This window comes from Scyliorhinus canicula, chromosome 10 (genome assembly GCF_902713615.1).
Source record: "Scyliorhinus canicula chromosome 10, sScyCan1.1, whole genome shotgun sequence".
In the NCBI taxonomy this organism is placed as follows: domain Eukaryota; kingdom Metazoa; phylum Chordata; class Chondrichthyes; order Carcharhiniformes; family Scyliorhinidae; genus Scyliorhinus; species Scyliorhinus canicula.
The window spans coordinates 137,407,962-137,429,934 of record NC_052155.1 but is presented as its reverse complement, the minus strand read 5'-3'; the positions used below and the strand labels follow the sequence as shown (position 1 = coordinate 137,429,934).

At 48.5% G+C, this 21,973-nt stretch overlaps 1 protein-coding gene across 1 annotated transcript in view; it reads right to left on the bottom strand.

The window, feature by feature from the left end:
• The window catches only part of LOC119972147 (zinc transporter 8-like), an 89,947-nt gene extending 68,214 nt beyond the window's left edge, over positions 1-21,733 (bottom strand). Inside the window, exon 1 of the mRNA XM_038808476.1 lies at positions 21,642-21,733. Within this exon, the coding sequence (XP_038664404.1) occupies positions 21,642-21,733 (92 nt within the window). The remainder of the gene's footprint in view (positions 1-21,641) is intronic.
• Positions 21,734-21,973: the final 240 nt, after the last annotated feature.

Sequence of the window (21,973 nt, the reverse complement as noted above, 5' to 3'; positions counted from 1 at the left end):
GTGGTGCTGTTGTTTAAGTGTGTAGATTTAGTGTTGTAGATAAGTTCTTTATGTAAAAACAACAGCATGAGTGTAGCATAGAAAGTTTAGTTAGCAACCAACAGTTTAGTATGAATTTAAGTTAAATTAATTTATATGACTTTCATTTCGATATAAAGTAGCCATTAGTAGTGAATTGATTTAATGAATGTATGTGATAAGGTATTAGGTAAAATTATGCAATGAATTCTAGGACAGAGTAGAGTGGAGCCTGAACTGACTGACCAGTGGCCGACTTGATAAGGTAGACTACGGGATCAAGACTGTGATCCACCAGGACGGAATGTAGCTATTTAAAATGGCCACCTGCAAAGGACTGTGGGAATTGTGGTCAATTTGGGATCCAGACAGGTACACAGCCTCTGTGCATTGTGCAAAGAAACCAGACCCGGTAAGAAACTCCCAGTTCATTAAAGATCGATCACCACGTTCCCCGCATTCCCATTAAGGACGATCAATGATAGCAGACTAACCGGCGCTACCCCCCCCCCCCCCCCCCGCCTTATTTGGAAAGGCCTACGTGGCCTGGGACCCGGCCAGCCATCGAATTATCAGCCCCCTAATTGGCTAAGATCGATGAGGGTGATCGAAACCCTATCGATCCATTGGACCTGGAGTAAGGACCGCCCAAAAGGGAACGAAAGAGACGAAAGATAAAAAGCCCTGCTCACTAGGGATCGGCCTCTTTTGGGACCAGCCTGTGTGCGACCAACTGTAGCAGAACAACCAGGTTCAAGGACCCGCAACCATTTCCTGAAGGACGATTCCAGCTGAAACAAACCCAACAACTTCCAACCGACTATGTGGACCCGGATAAAGGCCTTATCTCGCACAGTGACGGTTACTCAAAGTTAAGTAAAGGTTATCTTAGTTGTGTATTATTGCATAGAGATACAAGTCCTGTGTCATTAATAAACTGCGTTTTTGAGCTAACATACTGGTTGTGTGGTTGTTTGGTCAACATAAGAAACAGATTTTAGTTCACCTATAGGGTAAAAAGGCAACATTTATTAGCGACTGTGGTGGGATCTCGATTAGAAGTGACTCTGTTACTCCGAGGGATCTCCCAATTTTGAATTAAATTGGGAAAAGAGAACGAACCACAAGAGTAAGTTTCATATTGACCAAATACCGAATTCGGAAGTGTGCACTAAACCTCATGTGCAACTAACAGGGAAGGGTAAGGTAAATTCGTCAGACTTGCATGCAAATCTAGAGAGATGGTGAACTGGAATATAGCCGTAAGCCGTACCCATTGTTCGGTCGACTCCTTATTCCCCCACCCGTTCCAAATTGTCAGTAGAGAAGAGCTGGCAGCGCAGATGATAGAGAGAATGATGAATCCACAGCAGCAACCTGAGGTCGCAGTAGTTGACAAATCAGAGCAGTGCCCCATATGGGAGGATGTATTGAGAAAGTATTTAAAGGGGAAACGAATTTGGTCGAATTTTTGTGCAAAGACCGAGACAGGTCCAGGAAAGATAGGACAGACTTGGTGGGAGAATTTATGTGAAGTCAACAAGAAAAACGCAGTGAAGTTCAGAAAGCCAATGGCAATAGTGTGCTGCTTGGCACAGTTGCGAGGCATCGAGGAGGTCATCGAGACGCTCCACAGTCAGTCAATAGAGAAGGAAGACGGGAATGAGGGAAACAGTAAGGAAAGCGAGAAAATTATTGTGGAACTCCGGGAGAAGTTAGCTGCTAAAGACAGAGAAATCGCTGATGTTAAACGTGCCGACCAGTCTTGCATAGTACACCGTAGCAGCTTCCAAACCCAGTACGACAAGGCCTATCAAGACACACAGCGCGAGGGCAGCACGGTGGCACAATGGTTAGCATTGCTGCCTATGGCGCTGAGGACCCGGGTTCGAATCCCGGCCCTGGGTCACTGCTCGTGTGGAGTTTGCACATTCTCCCCGTGTCTGCGTGGGTTTCACCCCCACAACCCAAAGGTGTGCAGGTTAGGTGAATTGGCCACGCTAAATTGCCCCTTAATTGGAAAAAATAATTGGGTACTCTAAATTTTTTTTAAAAAGACACACAGCGCGCAGTTTTGGTAAGAGAGGAGACAGAACACCAGGTCACCCAGTTAACAAAAAAAATGTGCTGATTTACCAGCAACTTTAAGAACGCTCCACCAGTCCACTAAAGAACAAAGGCAGAGTACCATTGACCACGCTAAATGCAAGCGAAAGATAGATAAGCTCCAGTTGTTACTTTCCATTCAGAATGGTTTTATGTGTACCTTCGGGACAGACGAGACAGATGAAGAAGAGAGGGCAGATTGGGAAGAGTTAAACGAAAGCGCGCACATGCATGTAAAGAGAACGGAAAGTCAAAAGCAACCGTCACGCATCCCAAAAAGAAAGGCACCAGCTGCACAGGTCGCACCAACCCCCACAACTGCCCCGACACCCATGAATCTGGTCACTACAGAAAGAAGGATTAGGGATCAGGCAGGTCCAGATATCACCTGCATCACCCCACTTTCGGTAACCCAGTTAAGGGACGCTTGCATTAAATCACTCCATTTCAGCCCACTGCAGACCCGCATAGCTTCTTTGAGGAGGTGCGCCAACAAAAGGTTATGTACGGATTAGATGAGAGGGAGGAAGTTAAATTGATCGTAATGAGCCCCAGCCAGTCGGTACAGTCAGCTTTGCCAAATGCTCAAAATATAGGAGGAGGAACCCTAGAGGAAATGAAGGCCGCAATAATAGACGCTATCGGGTACAACAAAGGGGATCCGATAGAGGGTCTAAACAAATGCAGACAGAAGAAAGGGGAACACCCGACAGCCTTTGCCGGTCACCTCTGGATACATTTGAAGGCAGTATATGGAAATTTAAACCGTGCTCGCTGAGATGACGAAGGAACCACTAAATGGTCCCATACTTTAATTTTGCATGCCACTGAAGCAGGTAAAAGGGCTTGTGCAAATTATGATCCAGCAGATACCACACAATGAGATTTGGGTACTCAGATGCCTATCTCGGGCATCTGATCCTTCAGGATCAGATGGATCTGGACGGAGTAGCAGCCACAATGTACCCAGTTAGAACTAGCCAGGAACCATGGACAAATGAGGGCAGAAGAGAGGAACACTACCCCCGAGAACAGCACCCCAGAGCACAAGTCCCAACCTACGCACCACGAGGTTCAAGTTACACCTGTGGACAAGTAGGACATTTCGCCCGCGACTGCAGACAAAACCCCCACACAATCAACAACCCCAACAGCCCAATCTCCCACCCAGAAATAATAGGTCAGACCACGATCGCCAGCCACGGCAGCTCGAAGGCAACGTTCGCCCCATGCACACCGTAAACGCCCGCTCAGCCAACCTCGCTTATAACTCCTTAGATTGACGGTGTCCAGAGTCTCCAAAATGGGTCTGTGACATGTGTTGGGATAATGTCGGAAGATCGGTAGTCACAGGCACAGTCCGGGGACATTCAGTTAATTTTCTCTGGGACACAGGAGGTTCCCGAACCACACTAAACTCTTCAAACCTGGTCCAAAAAACACCATGGCCAACCATAGATGCCATTACACTCAGTGGATTCACAGGTCACATGCAAGAGGGATACGTCACAGCCCCTAAGAACAAAGAACAAAGAAAAGTTTAGTCGACCATGCTGCCCGACTAAACTACAATCTTCTGCACTTCCTGGGTCCGAATCCCTCTATTCCCATCCTATTCCTGTATTTGTCAAGATGCCCTTAAATGTCACTATCGTCCCTGCTTCCACCACCTCCTCCGGCAGCGAGTTCCAGGCACCCACTACCCTCTGTGTAAAAAACTTGCCTCGTACATCTACTCTAAACCTTGCCCCTCGCACCTTAAACTTATGCCCCCTAGTAATTGACCCCTCTACCCTGGGGGAACTCTGTCTATGCCCCTCATAATTTTGTCGACCTCTATCAGGTCGTCCCTCAACCTCCGTTGTTCCAGTGAGAACAAACGGAGTTTATTCAACCGCTCCTCATAGCTAATGCCCTCCATACCAGGCAACATCCTGGTAAATCTCTTCTGCACCCTCTCTAAAGCCTCCACATCCTTCTGGTAGTGTGGCGACCAGAATTGAACACTATACTCCAAGTGTGGCCTAACTAAGGTCCAAACAGCTGCAACATGACTTGCCAATTCTTATACTCAATGTCCCGGCCAATGAAGGCAAGCATACCGTATGCCTTCTTGACCACCTTCTCCACCTGTGTTGCCCCTTTCAGTGACCTGTGGACTGTACACCTAGATCTCTCTGACTTTCAATACTTTTGAGGGTTCTACCATTCACTGTGTATTCCCTACCTGCATTAGACCTTCCAAAATGCATTACCTCACATTTGTCCGGATTAAACTCCATCTGCCATCTCTCCGCCCAAGTCTCCAAACGATCTAAATCCTGCTGTATCTCAGTTCTCAGTGCTATCCGCAATTCTACCAACCTTTGTGTCGTCTGCAAACTTACTAATCAGACCAGTTACATTTTCCTTCAAATCATTTATATATACTACGAACAGCAAAGGTCCCAGCACTGATCCCTGCGGAACACCACTAGTCAAAGCCCTCCAATTAGAAAAACAACCTTCCATTGCTACTTTCTGCCTTCTATGACCTAGCCAGTTCTGTATCCACCTTGCCAGCTCACCCCTGATCCCGTGTGACTTCACCTTTTGTACCAGTCTATCATGAGGGACCTTGTCAAAGGCCTTACTGAAGTCCACATAGAGAACATCCACTGCCCTATCTGCATCAATCATCTTTGTGACCTCTTTGAAAAACTCTATCAAGTTAGTGAGACACGACCTCCCCTTTACAAAACCATGCTGCCTCTCACTAATACGTCCATTTGCTTCCAAATGGCAGTAGATCCTGTCTCGAAGAATTCTCGCCAGTAATTTCCCTACCACTGACGTAAGGCTCACCGGCCTGTAGTTGCCTGGATTATCCTTGCTACCCTTCTTAAACAAATGAACAACTTTGGCTATTCTCCAGCCCTACGGGACATCACCTGAAGACAGTGAGGATCCAAAGATTTTTGTCAAGGTCTCAGCAATTTCCTCTCTAGCCTCCTTCAGTATTCTGAGGTAGATCCCATCAAGCCCTGGGGACTTATCTACCTTAATATTTTTCAAGACGCCCAACATCTCGTCTTTTTGGATCTCAATGTGACCCAGGCTATCTACACACCCTTCTCCAGACTCAACATCCACCAATTCCTTCTCTTTGATGAATACTAATGCAAAGTATTTTTTAGTACCTCGCCCATTTCCTTTGGCTCCACACATGGATTCCCTTGCCTATCCTTCAGTGGGCCAACCCTTCCCCTGGCTACCCTCTTGCTTTTTATGTATGTGTAAAGAGTCTTGGGATTTTCCTTAACCCTATTTTCCAATGACTTTTCATGACCCCTTCTAGCCCTCCTGACTCCTTGCTTAAGTTCCTTCCTACTTTCCTTATATTCCACACAGGCTTCATCTGTTCCCAACCTTCTAGCCCTGACAAATGCCTCTTTTTTCTTTTTGACAAGGCCTACAATATCTCTCATTATCCAAGGTTCCTGAAATTTGCCGTATTTATCCTTCTTCCTCACAGGAACATGTGGTCCTGAATTCCTTTCAACTGACACTTGAAAGCCTCCCACATGTCGGATGTTGATTTACCCTCAAATATCTGCCCCCAATCTAGGTTCTTCAGTTCCTGCCTAATATTGTTATAATTAGCCTTCCCCCAATTTAGCACATTCACCCGAGGACCACTCTTATCCTTGTCCACCAGCACTTTAAAACTTACTGAATTGTGGTCACTGGTCCCGAAATGCTCCCCTACTGAAACGTCTGGCCGGGCTCATTCCCCAATACCAGGTCCAGTACAGCCCCTTCCCTAGTTGGACTATCTACATATTGTTTTAAGAAGCCCTCCTGGATGCTCCTTACAAACTCTGCCCCGTCTAAGCCCCTAGCACTAAGTGAGTCCCAGTCAATATTGGGGAAGTTGAAGTCTCCCATCTCAACAACCCTGTTGTTTTTACTCTTTTCCAAAATCTGTCTATCTATCTGCTCCTCTATCTCCCGCTGGCTCTTGGGAGGCTTGTAGTAAACCCCCAACATTGTGACTGCACCTTTCTTATTCCTGATCTCTACCCATATAGCCTCACTGCCCTCTGAGGTGTCCTCCCGTAGTACAGCTGTGATATTCTCCCTAACCAGTAGCGCAACTCCACCACCCCTTTTACATTCCCCTCTATCCCGCCTGAAACATCTAAATCCTGGAACTGTTACCTGCCAATCCTGTCCTTCCCTCAACCAGGTCTCTGTAATGGCAACAACATCATAGTTCCAAGTACTAATCCAAGCTCTAAGTTCATCTGCCCTTACCCGTAATACTTCTTGCATTAAAACATATGCACTTCATGCCACCAGACCCGCTGTATTCAGCAACATCTCCCTGTCTGCTCTTCCTCAGAGCCATACTGGCCCTATTCCCTAGTTCTCCCTCAATGCTTTCACCTTCTGTCCTATTGCTCCGGTGCCCACCCCCCTGCCATACTAAACCGTCCCGTGTGACACTAGCAAACCTCGCAGCCAGGATATTTGTTCCTCTCCAGTTCAGATGCAACTCGTCCTTCTTATACAGGTCACACCTGCCCCGGAAGAGCTCCCAGTGGTCCAGATAACGGAAACCCTCCCTCCTACACCAGCTGTTTAGCCACGTGTTTAGCTGGTCTATCTTCCTATTTCTAGCCTCACTGGCACGTAGCACAGGGAGTGATCCCGAGATTACAACCCTAGAGGTCCTGTCTTTTAACTTTCTGCCTAGCTCCCGGAACTGCAGCTGCAGGACCTCATGCCCCTTCCTGCCTATGTCATTAGTACCAATATGTACAACAACCTCGGCTTGTTTTAGGGTTGTAATCTCCCATACCCATCCAGATAGGAAATGTAGCCACTAAACACCCTGTTGTTTTAGTCGTCCTACCCCCAACCACAGAACATATCCTTGGTATAGATTTCATGAACTCCTATAACCTCTCCTTCGACCCCGTAAAAAAGTGTGTCTGGCGAATGTCCAAGACAGATAGAGCCCCCGCCACGTTCTCAGTAGGAGATTACGAAAATAGGATTTGCTCAGTAGGGGACTATTGGTTTAACCCTTCGGCAATTAGCACAGACGCCACCATTAGACAGGTACTAGCCACATACAAAGGTGCTTTTGCCCAACACAAGCACGACTGTGGGCAGATTCCAGGAACAATTATGATTTCAGGTCCCGACCCCAAACCTCAGAAACAGTGCAGATTTCCACAGCAGGCTGAGAGCGAAATTTTAAAAGTCATTAACAGTCTATTACAGTCTATTAAAACAAGGAATGATTTGACTCATAGCTTCCACTAATAATGCCCCGGTTTGTCCCATAAAGAAACCAGATGGTTCCTGGCGACTCACAATTGACTATCGCAAACTAAGTAAAGTTACCCCATTAACAACCCCCACCATTGCCACGAGTCCCACAACCATGCTTAAATAGGGAGTGCAAGCAAAGTATTTCACCGTGTTGGATATTAGCAATGGTTTTTGGTCCATTCCCACTTTTCAAGGCCAATAGTACACGTGGACGTGTCTTCCTCAAGCATTCCATAACCCCCCCTCCATTTTCCACAGACAGCTAGCTGCTGGTCTCTCTAAATTGTCCCACCCCGAATGCCTTGTTCAGTATGTAGACGACTTGTTCCTGCAAACCAAGACCAAGGAAGAGCACGTGGCTCTGTTAGCCGAATTACTAACCCTGCTCCAATCCATCATATGTAAGATAAACCCCATAAAGGCACAGATACCGAGGGAAAAGGTACTCTATTTAGGCACCATTATCACCCATGGCAAATGCGAGATTGAACAGAAGCGAATTGACTCCATTGTGAAATTGCCCCTGCCCCGTAACGTAAGTGCACTTCGTTGATTCCTAGGTTTAGTGGGATACTGTAGGAATTACATAGATGGTTTTGCCATAAAGGCCGCCCCACTCTCAGAGCTTCTGAAAAAGAACACCCCATGGAATTGGCTTCCACAGCGCACAGACGCCATAGACGATTTAAAACGCACCCTAGGCTTTGCGAGTTCCCGACCCTGACTTGCCCTGTGGCATAGAAGTAGCAACCACCAACCAAACCCTCTTAGCAGTGCTCCTACAGGAACGCCATGACCAATTAGGACCGCTAGCCTATGCTTCTAGAGTTTTAGACCCCATAGAACAAGGATTTTCAGCCTCTAAGCAACACTTGCTTGCAGTCTTTTGGGCTGTTCGGTATTTTGCTTATATTACAGGCCTCAACCCAGTCATGATCTTGACTGAGCACACCCCCCCTCAACTTCTGTTAGATGGCAGATTAAAAGATGGTTCAGTTAGCCAGATCATAGAACATAGAACACTACAGCGCAGTACGGGCCCTTCGGCCCTCGATGTTGCGCCGACCTGTGAAACCATCTGAAGCCTATCTGACCTACACTATTCCATTTTCATCCATATGCCTATCCAGTGACCACTTACATGCCCTTAAAGTTGGCGAGTCTACTACTGTTGCAGGCAGGGCGTTCCACACCCCTACTACTCTCTGAGTAAAGAAACTGCCTCTGACATCTGTCCAATATCTACCACCCCTCAATTTAAAGCTATGTCCCCTCGTGTTGGTCATCACCATCCGAGGAAAAAGACTCTCACTGTCCACCCTATCTAACCCTCTGACTATCTTATATGTCTCTATTAAGTCACCTCTCAGCCTTCTCCTCTCTAACGAAAACAACCTCAATTCCCTGAGCCTTTCCTCGTAAGACCTTCCCTCCATACCAGGCAACATCCTAGTAAATCTCCTCTGAACCCTTTCCAAAGCTTCCACATCCTTCCTATAATGTGGTGACCAGAACTGCACGCAGTACTCCAGGAGCGGCCGCACCAGAGTTATGTACAGCTGCAGCATGACCTTGTGGTTCCGAAACTCAATCCCCCTGCTTATAAAGGCTAGCACACCATATGCCTTCTTAACAGCCCTATTAACCTGGGTGGCAACTTTCAGGGATTTATGTACCTGGATGCCGAGATCTCTCTGTTCATCTACACTACCAAGAATCTTGCCATTAGCCCAGTACTCTGCATTCCTGTTACTCCTTCCAAAGTGAACCACCTCACACTTTTCCGCATTAAACTCCATCTGCCACCTCTCAGCCCAGCTCTGCAGCTTATCTATGTCCCTCTGTATCCTATAACATCCTTCAGCACTATCCACAACTCCACCGACCTTCGTGTCATCTGCAAATTTACTAACCCATCCTTCTACACCCTCTTCCAGGTCATTTATAAAAATGACAAACAGCAGTGGCCCCAAAACAGATCCTTGCGGTACACCACTAGTAACTGAACTCCAGGATGAACATTTGCCATCAACAACCACCCTCTGTCTTCTTTCAGCTAGCCAATTACTGATCCAAACCGCTAAATCACCTTCAATTCCATACTTCCTTATTTTCTGCAATAGCCTACCGTGGGGAACCTTATCAAACGCCTTACTGAAATCCATATACACCACATCAACAGCTTTACCCTGATCCGCCTGTTTGGTCACCTTCTCAAAAAACTCAATAAGGTTTGTGAGGCATGACCTACCCTTCACAAAACCGTGTTGAGTATCGCTAATCAACTTGTTCTTTTCAAGATGGTTATAAACCCTATCTCTTATAACCTTTTCCAACATTTTACCCACAACCGAAGTAAGGCTCACAGGTCTATAATTACCAGGGTTGTCTCTACTCCCCTTCTTGAACAAGGGGACGACATTTGCTATCCTCCAGTCTTCCGGCACTATTCCTGTCGACAAAGACGACATAAAGATCAAGGACAAAGGCTCTGCAATCTCCTCCCTGGCTTCCCAGAAAATCCTAGGATAAATCCCATCTGGCCCAGGGGACTTATCTATTTTGACATTTTCTAAAATTGCTAACACCTCCTCCTTTTGAACCTCAATTCCATCAAGCCTGGTCGACTGAACCTGAGTGTTCTCCTCAACAACATTGTCTTTCTCCAGTGTAAACACTGATGAAAAATATCCATTTAATGCTTCCCCTATCTCCTCTGATTCCACACACAACTTTCCACTACTATCCTTGATTGACCCTAATCTTACTCTAGTCATTCTTTTGTTCCTGATATACCTATAGAAAGCCTTAGGGTTTTCCTTGATCCTATCCGCCAACGACTTTTCGTGTCCTCTCCTCGCTCTTCTTAACTCTCCCTTTAGGTCCTTCCTGGCTAACTTGTAACTCTCAAGTGCCCTAACTGAGCCTTCATGTCTCATCCTAACATAAGTCTTCTTCTTCCTCTTGACAAGTGCTTCAACTTCCTTAGTAAACCACGGTTCCCTTGCTCGACAACTTCCTCCCTGCCTGACAGGTACATACTTATCAAGGACACGCAGTAGCTGTTCCTTGAAAAAGCTCCACATTTCGATTGTACCCATCCCCTGCAGTTTCCTTCCCCATCCTGTACATCCTAAATCTTGCCGAATAGCATCATAATTGCCTTTCCCCCAGCTATAATTCTTGCCTTGCGGTATATACCTATCCCTGCCCATTGCTAAAGTAAACATAACCGAGTTGTGATCACTATCACCAAAGTGCTCACCTACATCTAAATCTAACACCTGGCCGGGTTCATTACCCAGTACCAAATCCAATGTGGCCTCGCCCCTTGTTGGCCTGTCTACATACTGTATCAGAAAACCCTCCTGCACACACTGCACAAAAACTGACCCATCTATAGTACTCGAACTATAGTATTTCCAGTCAATATTTGGAAAGTTAAAGTCCCCCATAACAACTACCCTGTTACTCTCGCTCCTGTCAAGAATCATCTTTGCAATCCTTTCCTCTACATCTCTGGAACTATTCGGAGGTCTATAGACAACTCCCAACAGGGTGACCTCTCCTCTACTGTTCCTATCCTCGGCCCATACTGCCTCAGTAGACGAGTCCTCAAGCGTCCTTTCTACCGCCGTAATACTTTCCTTGATTAACAATGCCACACCCCCCCCCCCCCCCCCCCCCCCGCCCCTCTTTTACCATCTTCTCTGTTCTTACAGAAACATCTAAATCCTGGAACCTGCAACAACCATTCCTGTCCCTGCTCTACCCATGTCTCCGAAATCGCCACAACATCGAGATCCCAGGTACCAACCCATGCTGCAAGCTCACCCACCTTATTCCGGATGCTCCTGGCGTTGAAGTAGACACACTTCAAACCAGCGTCCTGCTTGCCAGTGCCCTCTTTCGAACTTATAACCCTATCCCTGACCTCACTACTCTCAACATCCTGTACACTGGGTTCCCATCACCCTGCTGAATTAGTTTAAACCCCCCCGAAGAGCACTAGCAAATCTCCCCCCCAGGATATTGGTATCCCTCTGGTTCAGGTGAAGACCATCCTGTTTGTGGAGGTCCCACCTACCCCAGAATGAGCCCCAATTATCCAGGAAACCAAAACCCTCCCTCCTGCACCATCCCTGTAGCCACGTGTTCAACTCCTCTCTCTCCTTATTTCTCACTTCGCTAGCACGTGGCACGGGTAACAACCCAGAGATAACAACTCTGTTTGTTCTAGCTCTCAGCTTCCACCCTAGCTCCCTGAATTTCTGTCTCAAATCCCCATCTCTCTTCCTACCTATGTCGTTGGTACCTATGTGGACCACGACTTGGGGCTGCTCCCCCTCCCCCTTAAGGATCCCAAAAACACGATCAGAGACATCACGAACCCTGGCACCTGGGAGGCAACACACCAACTGTGAGTCTCTTTCGTTCCCACAGAACCTCCTGTCTGTTCCTCTAAATATGGAGTCCCCAATGACAAGTGCTCTGTTCCTCTTCTCCCTTCCCTTCTGAGCAACAGGGACAGACTCTGTGCCAGAGACCTGTGCCCTATTGCTTACGCCTGGTAAGTCGTCCCCCGCAACAGTATCCAAAACGGTATACTTGTTATAGAGGGGAACGACCACAGGGGATCCCTGCACTGCCTGCCGGTTCCCTCTCCCTCCCCTGACAGTAACCCATCTACCTTCTTCTTTTACCTGAGGTGTGACTACCTCCCTATAACTCCTCTCAATAACCTCCTCCGCCTCCAGAATGATCCGAAGTTCATCCAGCTCCAGCTCCCTAACGCGGCTCTCGAGGGGCTGGAGTTGGGTGCACTTCCCGCAGATGTAGTCAGAAGGGACACAAGAGGTGACCCTTTCCTCCCACATTCTGCAGGAGGAACAGTCAACTGCCCTAGCCTCCATTCCCACTGAACTAACTTCCCAACTACTGAAAAATAAAAATAAAAAACTTGTTAGTTTAGCAATCCAACCGACAGAACTTTTTTTTTGGTTAGAGGCGGAGGATGGGTGGGAGACACTACGTAAGTAGTGTTTCGGGTAAAGCTGTCACTCGAGAACAGCCCCTTCACAAACCACCTTCAACTTACGCTGACCGCACTGCACGTATGCAAATCTCCCCGGAACAGCCAATCAGAAGCTCTGCTCTGCTGCCCTCTGCTGGATGCTCGCCTTCCGTCGAACTCCTCGGGTCACTGATGCAGGTGCACCTTCAACTTACGCTGACCGCACTGCACGTATGCAAATCTCCCCGGAACAGCCAATCAGAAGCTCTGCTCTGCTGCCCTCTGCTGGACGCCAGAGCAGCTCGCTGAACACTCTTACTACAAGGCAGGGATATCTTGGTGAAATGCACCAAGACCCACACATTTTTGGCAGACAATTTGCAATACGCAGGGACCCACATGAATGCCAGATAATTGTAGCCAAACCCCCACACAGGACTCTTTGTTCCCAAGACACTACAACCACGTGTAAGCTGTGAAACACAAAATTCCCAAGACACAGGGGACACAGTAAGAATGTATGGAGATGGCTCCTCCACTGTTGAGGATTGTATAAGAATCACTGGGTCTATAAGAATCACGCAGGATTTATATGGAGGATTCACAGGGATGCCCACTAGAAGAGGTCTCTTTAAGATTGCCTGGCCACTTAGGTTCGCAAGCAGCAGAACTCGCAGCCATAGCTTATGTAGATAATCACCCGCACACTTTTCCAATGCCTGCGAGAAAAACACTCAGACAGCTTGTATGTCTGCAACAGTTTAACAGAATTTGTCCCCCTATGGGAATCTCGAGGCTTTGTATCCTCCAACGGAAAACCCCTACCCTCTGCCCCTTGACTGAAACACATTCTTAAAGAAGCCACCGGCCGCACATATGGCATCATTAAAGTAAAGAGCCATCACCGCACCTACCCACCCAATAATCGCAAGGCAAATAAGCAGCAATCACCCGAAGGCGAACAGGTGCATTCCATCCAGGTTTCCCAAACCAAAATTGAAGATTTATCCCAAGCCCAGAAAGCAGACTTAAACAGGTACCCAGCCCCCTATGATAAATGGAAGAGCACACTCGCAATACAGAGTCCTCTCCCAAGACAGAAACCAGTTAATCTACAAATTCCATGACGGACACGGACATCAGGGAATAGACTCCACCATTACCCATTTAAGACCTTTGTGTTGGTGGCCTGACTTGAAAAGCGATGTCACACATTATGGTGAGAATTGCCTCATTTATGCTCAGAGCAATCCAGAATATTATGCAAAGAAGAGACAATTAAGACACACCCAACCCGTAGAATGCCCCTGGACAAATCTGCAAATTGATTACATCAGTCCCCACTGATGTGTTGGGTATGCTGGGTCTGTGAGGACTGCGTTTATCAGAGCAGTAAGAAAGACAGGCTACCAACACTTGTTAAAGTACAACTCCATTTTTATTTAACTATGAGCTGTTAAACATACTTGCACTGTGGGTCGACACTATGTTAGGTTGACTGAAGACCTATGGCTAACCTGACCAGCCTATACTTCTAGCACATGGTAGATGTTTGTGCTACTGACTGCGGGCTCTGTCTGTCTCAGAGGCTGCATCCCGAATGAGCGGGAAAACTAGTGCCCTCTGGCTTTATAGTGACCGTGTGGGGAGTGGGGGGGGGAGGGGGGGGGGAGCATCGGCTGTCGTTATACACGGATGATTTATTGTTGTACGTGGCAGACCCTGTGGGGGAGATGCCGGAGGTGATGAGGACGCTTGAGGAGTTCAGGGGCTTCTCCGTGTATAAGCTCAACGTGGGGAAGAGTGAGCTGTTCGTGGTGCATCCGGGGGACCAGGAGAGAGGGATTGGGGAGCTCCCACTGAAAAGGGCGGTGAGGAGTTTCAGGTACCTGGGGGTCCAGATAGCCAGGAGCTGGGGGACCCTGCACAGGCTCAACTTTACGAAGCTGGTGGAGCAGATGGAGGAGGTGTTTAGGAGGTGGGATGTGTTGCCACTCTCCTTAGTGGGCAGGGTCCAGTCTGTCAAAATGACGGTCCTCCCGAGGTTCTTGTTCCTCTTCCAGTGCCTCCCTATCATGATTCCGAAGGCTTTCTTCAGGAGGGTCAATAGAGTATTATGGGGTTTGTGTGGGCACAGAAGACCCCAAGGGTGAGGAGGGTGTTCCTGGAGCGGAGTAAGGATGTGGGGAGGTTGGCGTTGCCCAACCATTGTGGGTACAACTGGGCCACCAATGTGGCGATGATACGTAGGTGGGTGATGGAGGGCGAGGGGACTGCTTGGAAAAGGATGGAGGTGGCATCCTGTGTGGGCACGAGCATGGAGGCGCTGGTGATGGCGCCGTTGCCGTTCCCCCCAACAAGGTATACGACGAGTCCGGTGGTGGTGGCTACCTTCAAGATTTGGGGGCAGTGGAAGCGGCATAGGGGGGAGGTGAAGGCTTCAATTTGGTCCCCGATACGGGGGAACCACCGGTTTGTACCACGGACGGAGGATTTTTGAGCTGGCACAGGGCAGGTATCAGGCGGATGGGGGGCTTCTTTCTCGACGGGAAGTTTGCGACCTTGGAGGTGTTGGAGGGAAGGTTGGGCCTCCCCCCAGGGAACACCTTTAGATACATGCAGATTTGGGCATTTTTCAGGCAGCAGGTGGCGGAGTTTCCACTGTTGCTGCCAAGGGGGGTTCAGGACAGGGTGCTCTCGGGGACGTGGGTCGGTGAGGGGAGGACCTCGGCAGTCTACCAAGTGATGCAGGAGGGGGAGGAGGCCTCGGTGGAGGAGCTGAAAGATAAGTGGGAGGAGGAGCTGGGAGAGGAGATTGATGAGGGAACGTGGGCAGATGCCCTGGCGAGGGTGAATTCCTCCTCCTGCTGCGCGAGGCTTAGTTTGATTCAACTAAAGGTGCTGCATAGGGCGCACATGACTGGGACAAGGCTGAGCCGGTTCTTTGGGGGAGAGGACAGGTGTGTCAGGTGTTCGGGGAGCCCGGCAAACCACACCCACATGTTTTGGGTGTGCCCTGCGCTGGAGGGCTTTTGGAGGGGCGTCGCGGAGACGTTGTCAAGGGTGGTTGGTTCCATGGTTGAACCGGGTTGGGGGCTCGCAATTTTTGGGGTGGCATCGGAGCCAGGAGTGCAGGAGGCGAAAGAGGCCGGTATTCTGGCCTTTGCGTCCCTGGTAGCCCGGCGCAGGATTCTTTTGTAGTGGAAGGATGCTTGGCCCCCGAGCGTGGAATCCTGGATCAACGATATGGCTGGGTTCATTAAACTGGAGAGGGTCAAGTTTGCCCTAAGGGGGTCAGGGTTCTTCTGGCGGTGGCAGCCGTTTCTAGACTTCCTGGTGGAGCATTAGGGGGTGGTCAATTTCAGCAGCAACCCCGGGAGGGGGTTGGGGGGGGGGGGGGGGGGTTCTTTACTGGGTATGTGTATTTCTTTCCATGTTATTTAATTATTATTTTTGTTAATTTATTGCTTCTATATTTGTGGGGGGGTTACTGTTTTTTCTCTTTTTTTTCCGTGTTGTTGGTTAAAATTTGTTGAAAATTTGAATAAAAATTATTTTTTTTAAAAAATAGTTCAGATCTCCATATCTGAGGAACGTTACATTTGCATTAGAGATAGTGTAATAAAGATTCATCAGATTGCTTCCTAGGATGACAGGGTTTTCCTAAAATGGGAGCCTGGGTAGATGACAGACACTAAGAGTTTTCTTTCCTCTGGCTGAGGAATCTGGATCATGGGGACACATTTTCAGAAAGAATCGATCATTAAGGCCTGAGATGAAGAGAAATATCTTCATTTCGAGGATTGTAACTCTTTTGAACTCTCTACCCTAGAGGGTTGTGGTACTCCATTGTTGAGTATATTCATGATTGGTATGGACAGATGTTTGGTCTCTTGGGAAATTCAGGGATATAGGGGTGAAGGAAAAAACATGGAGTTGGGAGTGGAGATCAACCATGATCATACCGTATTGAGGGGCTGTACAGTCTACGCTTGCTCTTATTTCCCATGTTCTTAACTTTGTAAATTCATGTTGTACTACTGTAGTCATAGAGCCATGGAAGTTTTACAGCACGGAAAGAGGCCCTTCAGTCCATCATGTCTGCACCGGCCATCTATCTATGCTAATCCTATTTCCCAGCATTTGGCCCATAGCCTTGTGTTCTATGGCATTTCAAGTGTTCATCTAAATATTTTTTTAATGTTATTTATAATATTATTATGCTTTTACAGTATAGGAATAGGTCCATGTATTCATAAGCCACAGTATAATTCCACCACTAGATGGTGCTCAGTAATCAATCTTTGCTACATATGAAATTATAATGGTAGATTTTGAAAATTCTCAAGGGCGGTAGGTACATAATGGTGAGTGGGAAGTTGGAGGGGGTGCAGGTGGTACTCGTGAACATATATGCTCCACATTGGGACGATGTGGAATTTATGAGGCGGGTGTTAGGTAAGATCCCAGACTTAGAGTAACATAACCTGATCATGGGAGGAGACTTTAACACAATCGTTGATCCGGAATTGGACCGGTCAAAATCCAAGACAGGGAGGAGGCCGGCGGCAGCAAAGGAATTGAAGGGTTTTATGGAACAGATGGGGGGAGTAGCCCCATGGGGGTTTGCACGGCCAAGGACAAAGGAGTTTTCCTTTTTCTCACATGTCCACAAGGTATACTCTCGTATTTACTTTTTTGTTCTGGGCAGGCCGCTAATACCGAAGGTGGTGGATACTGAGTACTCGGCAATCGCAGTGTCAGATCATGCCCCGCATTGGATGGATCTGCAGGTTAGTGTGGAGAGAGGGCATCGCCCGCTGTGGAGACTGGATGTGGGGTTGCTAGCGGGCGAAGCGATCTGTGGGTGGGTTAACAAGTCCATCCAGAAATACCTGAAAACAAATGATACGGGGGAGGTCTCTGCAAGCGACGGTTTGGGAAGCTTTGAAGAGGGGAATTAATCTCGATATGGGCCCACAGAGAAAAGGCAGAACGGGCTGAGAGGGACAGGTTAATGGAGGAGATATTCCAGGTGGACATGAGATACTCGGAGGCCCCGGATGCGGGCTACTGAGGGAGCGGTGGAGGTTACAGGTGGAGTTTGGGCTGTTGAGCACAGGGAAAGCGGTGGAACAGTTGAGGAAGGCAAGGGGGGGCGATCGATGAGTACGGGGAAAAGGCTAGCAGAATGTTGGTGCACCAGCTCAGTAAAGGGAGGCGGCCAGGGAGATAGGTAAAGTAAAGAGTAGAGGCTGGAATACTGTCCTGGACCCAGCAGGGGTGAATGAGGTGTTTAAGGACTTTTATAGTATATTATATGAGTCGGAACCCCCGGTTGGGGTGCAGGGGATGAGGCAGTTTTTGGATCAGTTGAGTTTTCCGAGGGTAGATGAGGATCTGGTGGAAGGACTGGGAGCCCCAATTGAGACTGAGGAAATAATCAAAAGGCTGGAGAGCATGCAGTCCGGCAAGGCCCCGGGGCCTGATGGTTACCCGATGGAATTCTATAAGAAGTTTTCAGAAATATTGAGCCCACTCCTGGTGAGGACATTTAATGAAGCAAGAGAGAAGGGAATCCTCCCCCCAACAATGTCACAAGCCACTGTTTTATTAATCCTGAAACGAGAGAAGGATTCGGAGTTATGCGGGTCACACAGGCCAATTTCTCTACTGAATGTGGACGCCAAACTGCTGGCTAAGATACTAGCCACGAGGATAGACTGTGTCCCGGGGATGATAGGGGAAGACCAGACGGGATTTGTTAAGGGCAGGCAACTCAAGGTCAATGTTCGAAGGCTTTTGAATGTTATTATGATGCCCTCAGAAGGAGAGGAGGTGGAGGACCTGTGGGAGGCGCTGGGTAGGTTTGGGTTTCATGACGGCTTTATTGACTGTGCATGGTTGCTCTATCAGGCACCAGTAGCGAGTGTGCGTATGAACCGGCTGAGGCCGGGGTATTTTAAACTACACCGAGGAACAAAGCAAGGGTGCCCCCTCTCCCCACTACTGTTTGCTCTGGTCATAGAGCCATTGGCCATGGCGTTAAGAGTCCCTAGGAACTGGAAAGGGCTGGTTCAGGAGAGGGTGGAGCACCGGGTCTCGCTTTACACAGATGACCTGCTCTTATATATTTCAGGCCCGTTGGAGGGGGTGGGGAAGTAATGCGAATCCTGGGGGAATTTGGCAATTTGGCGGGGTATAAATTGAACATGGGGAAAAGCGAAATTTTCACGATCCAGGCAAGAGGACAGGAGAAGAGAGTAGGAGAGCTGCTGCTTAGAATGGGAGGGAAGAGCTTTTGATATCTGGGAATCCAGGTGGCCCGGGAATGGGAGGCACTGCACAAGTTAAACCTATCCCGGCTCGTAGAATAAATGGAAGGGGACTTTAAGAGATGGGACATGCTCCCACTATCACTGGCGGGGAGGGTACAGACCGTGAAAATGACGGTCCTCCTCAGATTTCTGTTTGTCTTTCAGTGCCTCCCCATCTTCATCCCAAAGGCCTTTTTCAAGCGTGTGAATAAGGTTATTTTGGGCTTTGCGTGGGCGGGTAAAACGCCGCAAGTAAAGAAAGTGTTGCTTGAGCGGAGTCGGAGGGAGGGTGGGTTAGCACTGCCGAGTCTGCAACTACTACTGGGAGGCTAATGTAGCCATGATTAGAAAGTGGGTAGTGGGGGGGGGGGGGGGGGGGGGGGGGGGGGGGGGGGGGGGGGGGTGTGGGGGGGTGTTGGCACTGCCGAACTTCTGCAATTACTACTGGCGGGTAATATAGCCATGATTAGGATGGGGGAGGGGTCGGTGTGGGAGTGGATGGAGGCGGCTTCATGCAAAGACACCAGTTTGGGAGCACTGATAAAGGCACCTCTTCCGTTCTTGCCGGCCCGATACTCCACAAGCCTAGCGGTGGTGGCGGATCTGATAATCTGGGGGCAATGGAGGAGATATAAGAGAATGGGGGGAGCATCGATTTGTACCCCGATTTATAATAACCATCGGTTTGTACCGGGTAGGCTAGATGGCGGGTTCCGGAGATGGCAAAGGGCAGGAATTAGAAGGATGGGGGATCTATTTATAGATGGTAGCTTTCCCAGCTTGAAAGCCTTGGAGGATAAATTTGGATTGCCAGCAGGGAACGGATTTAGGTATTTACAGGTGGGAGACTTCCTGAGAAAGCAGGTTCCGGCCTTTCCGATGCTGCCGCCATGGGGGATACAGGATAGAGTAGTTGCAGTATCTGCGTGGGAGGGGGGAAGGTTTCAGCTATTTACCAGGCGCTTTCGGAGGCGGAGGAAACTCTGGTGTAGGAGCTTAAGGACAAGTGGGAGGCCGAGCTCAGAGGACAGAGGCAGGTCTATGGACGGATGCCCTAAACAGGTTTAATATCTCCTCATCATGTGCCAGGCTTAGCCTGATACAATTTAAGGTAGTCCACCAGGCACACATGACAATGGCTAGGATGACCAAGTTTATCGGGGTAGAGGACAGGTGTGTGAGGTGCGTGGGAAGCCCAGCAAATCATGTCCACATGTTTTGGGCATGCCCGAAGCTTAGGGGGTTTTGGCAGGGTTTTGTGGAGGCAATGTTCAAGGTACTAAAAACACAGGTGGTGCAAGTCCGGAGGTAGCAACCTTTGGAGTGTTGGAAGAGCCGGGAGTTCAGGGGGCGAAAGAGGTCGACGTCTTGGCTTTTGCCTCCCTGATAGCCCGGAGATGGATCTTGTTAATGTGGAGGAACTCGAAGCCCCCAAGTATAGAGACCTGGCTTAGTGACATGGCTGGGTTTCTCAGTCTCAAGAAGATAAAGTTTGCCTTAAGAGGGTCAATGGTTGGGTTCATCCGGAAGTGGCAGCCGTTCGTCGACTCTCTCGGGGGAAAATTAAAATTTCGGCAGATGCAGTACTCCAAGGGGTGGGGGGGGGGGGGGGGGGGGGGGGGGGCTGGATTGTTGTTTTATGGTTGGGGTGTGTGAAGATTGGGATGGGGGGGAAATGTTTATTGTACCATGTTGATGTCATTGTTAATATTATTATTACCAATTTAAGGTACTGCACCGGGCTCACATGACAACAGCGAGAATGAGCAAGTTCTTTGGGGTAGAGGACAGGGCGAGATGTGCAGGGAGTCCGACGGACCATGTTCATATGTTTTGGGTATGCCCGGCGCTTAAAGAATTCTGGCAGGGCTTTGCGAGGGCTATGTCCAGGATTTTGGACACGTGGGTGAAGCAGAGTCCAACAATAGCGATCTTTGGGGTGTCGGAGGATCCGGGCGTGCAGGAAGTGAAAGAGGCCGAAGTGTTGGCCTTTGCCTCCCTGGTAGCCCGGAGACGGATCTTGCTGATGTGGAGGGACTCGAAACCCCCGAGCGTGCAGACCTGGGTTAGTGATATGGCTGGGTTCCTCAGCCTGGAGCAAATACAATTCGCCTTGAGAGGGTCCTTGCTGGGGTTCTCCAGGCGGTGGCAACCTTTCCTTGACTTTCTAGGGGAGCAGTAAAATGTCAGCAGCAGCAGCAACTGGGGGTGGGGGGAGTTGTGGGGGGAGGGGGGTTCAGGTGGGGGGAATTGTCTATTTAATGTATATTTGAGTTTTGTATAATGATAACGGCCACCTAGTTTTGTTAAATATTTTTCATTTATTTTTTTGTTATGTAAAAATTCTGGTTGAAAAAAGCTTTAATAAAAACAATTTTTAAAAAAATATTGTTATTACAAAAATGTTCAAATACCTTAATAAAAATATTTTTAAAAAAAAGAATTTTGAAAAATCTTGGAAATTGGGACTTGGTGTATTTTGATCATTTTGATCCAGAAATCAATGGGCCATCCAGGATTCTAATCCAGCCATTTTTATTTTTTCTCTCAGTACCCAAGAATCACTTAAGATTTCATTTTCCAAACATCCACTACACAATCCAGTCAGGTTCCAGCAAACTACTTCAGGCAGGAAATGTATGCGCAAATTGGAAATCAGCCACGTTGATCTTCTCTGTGACGGCCTGGAGACGTAAGGTTGGCATGCTTCCTGGACCCATCCCTGGGATACAGGACATACCTGTGCGCCCGCACTCCTCTGATCCAGATCTCGAAGTCCTGGTGGGTGAAATGGGGTCCAAAGAGAAAATGCTGGAAAATCTCAGCAGGTCTGGCAGCATATGTAGGGAGAGAAAAGAGCTAACGTTTCGAGTCCAGATGACCCCTTGTCAAAGGTGAAACGGGATGCTGTCTTCTTCTTGAGGCTGCGGGCCTTGTTTTTCTGGTTGCCAGACATCTGTGACAGTCTCACGAAGACAGGTGGGCTGGAGAGAGTGAGACGTATGTGTTGGACTGGTGTTTAAATAAGGCAACCCGACCTTCCAACCCAACAGCTGACAGCGGGCAGACAAATCAGCTCTGGGCACGCCAGCTGTTTCAGCACAATACCTGCCTGTGCATAATTATGGAATGTCAAAGCGCCCAACCGGGCGCGAGTTCCCGCCATTCCCTCCATCAGGGCTGGCACCGCCAAAAC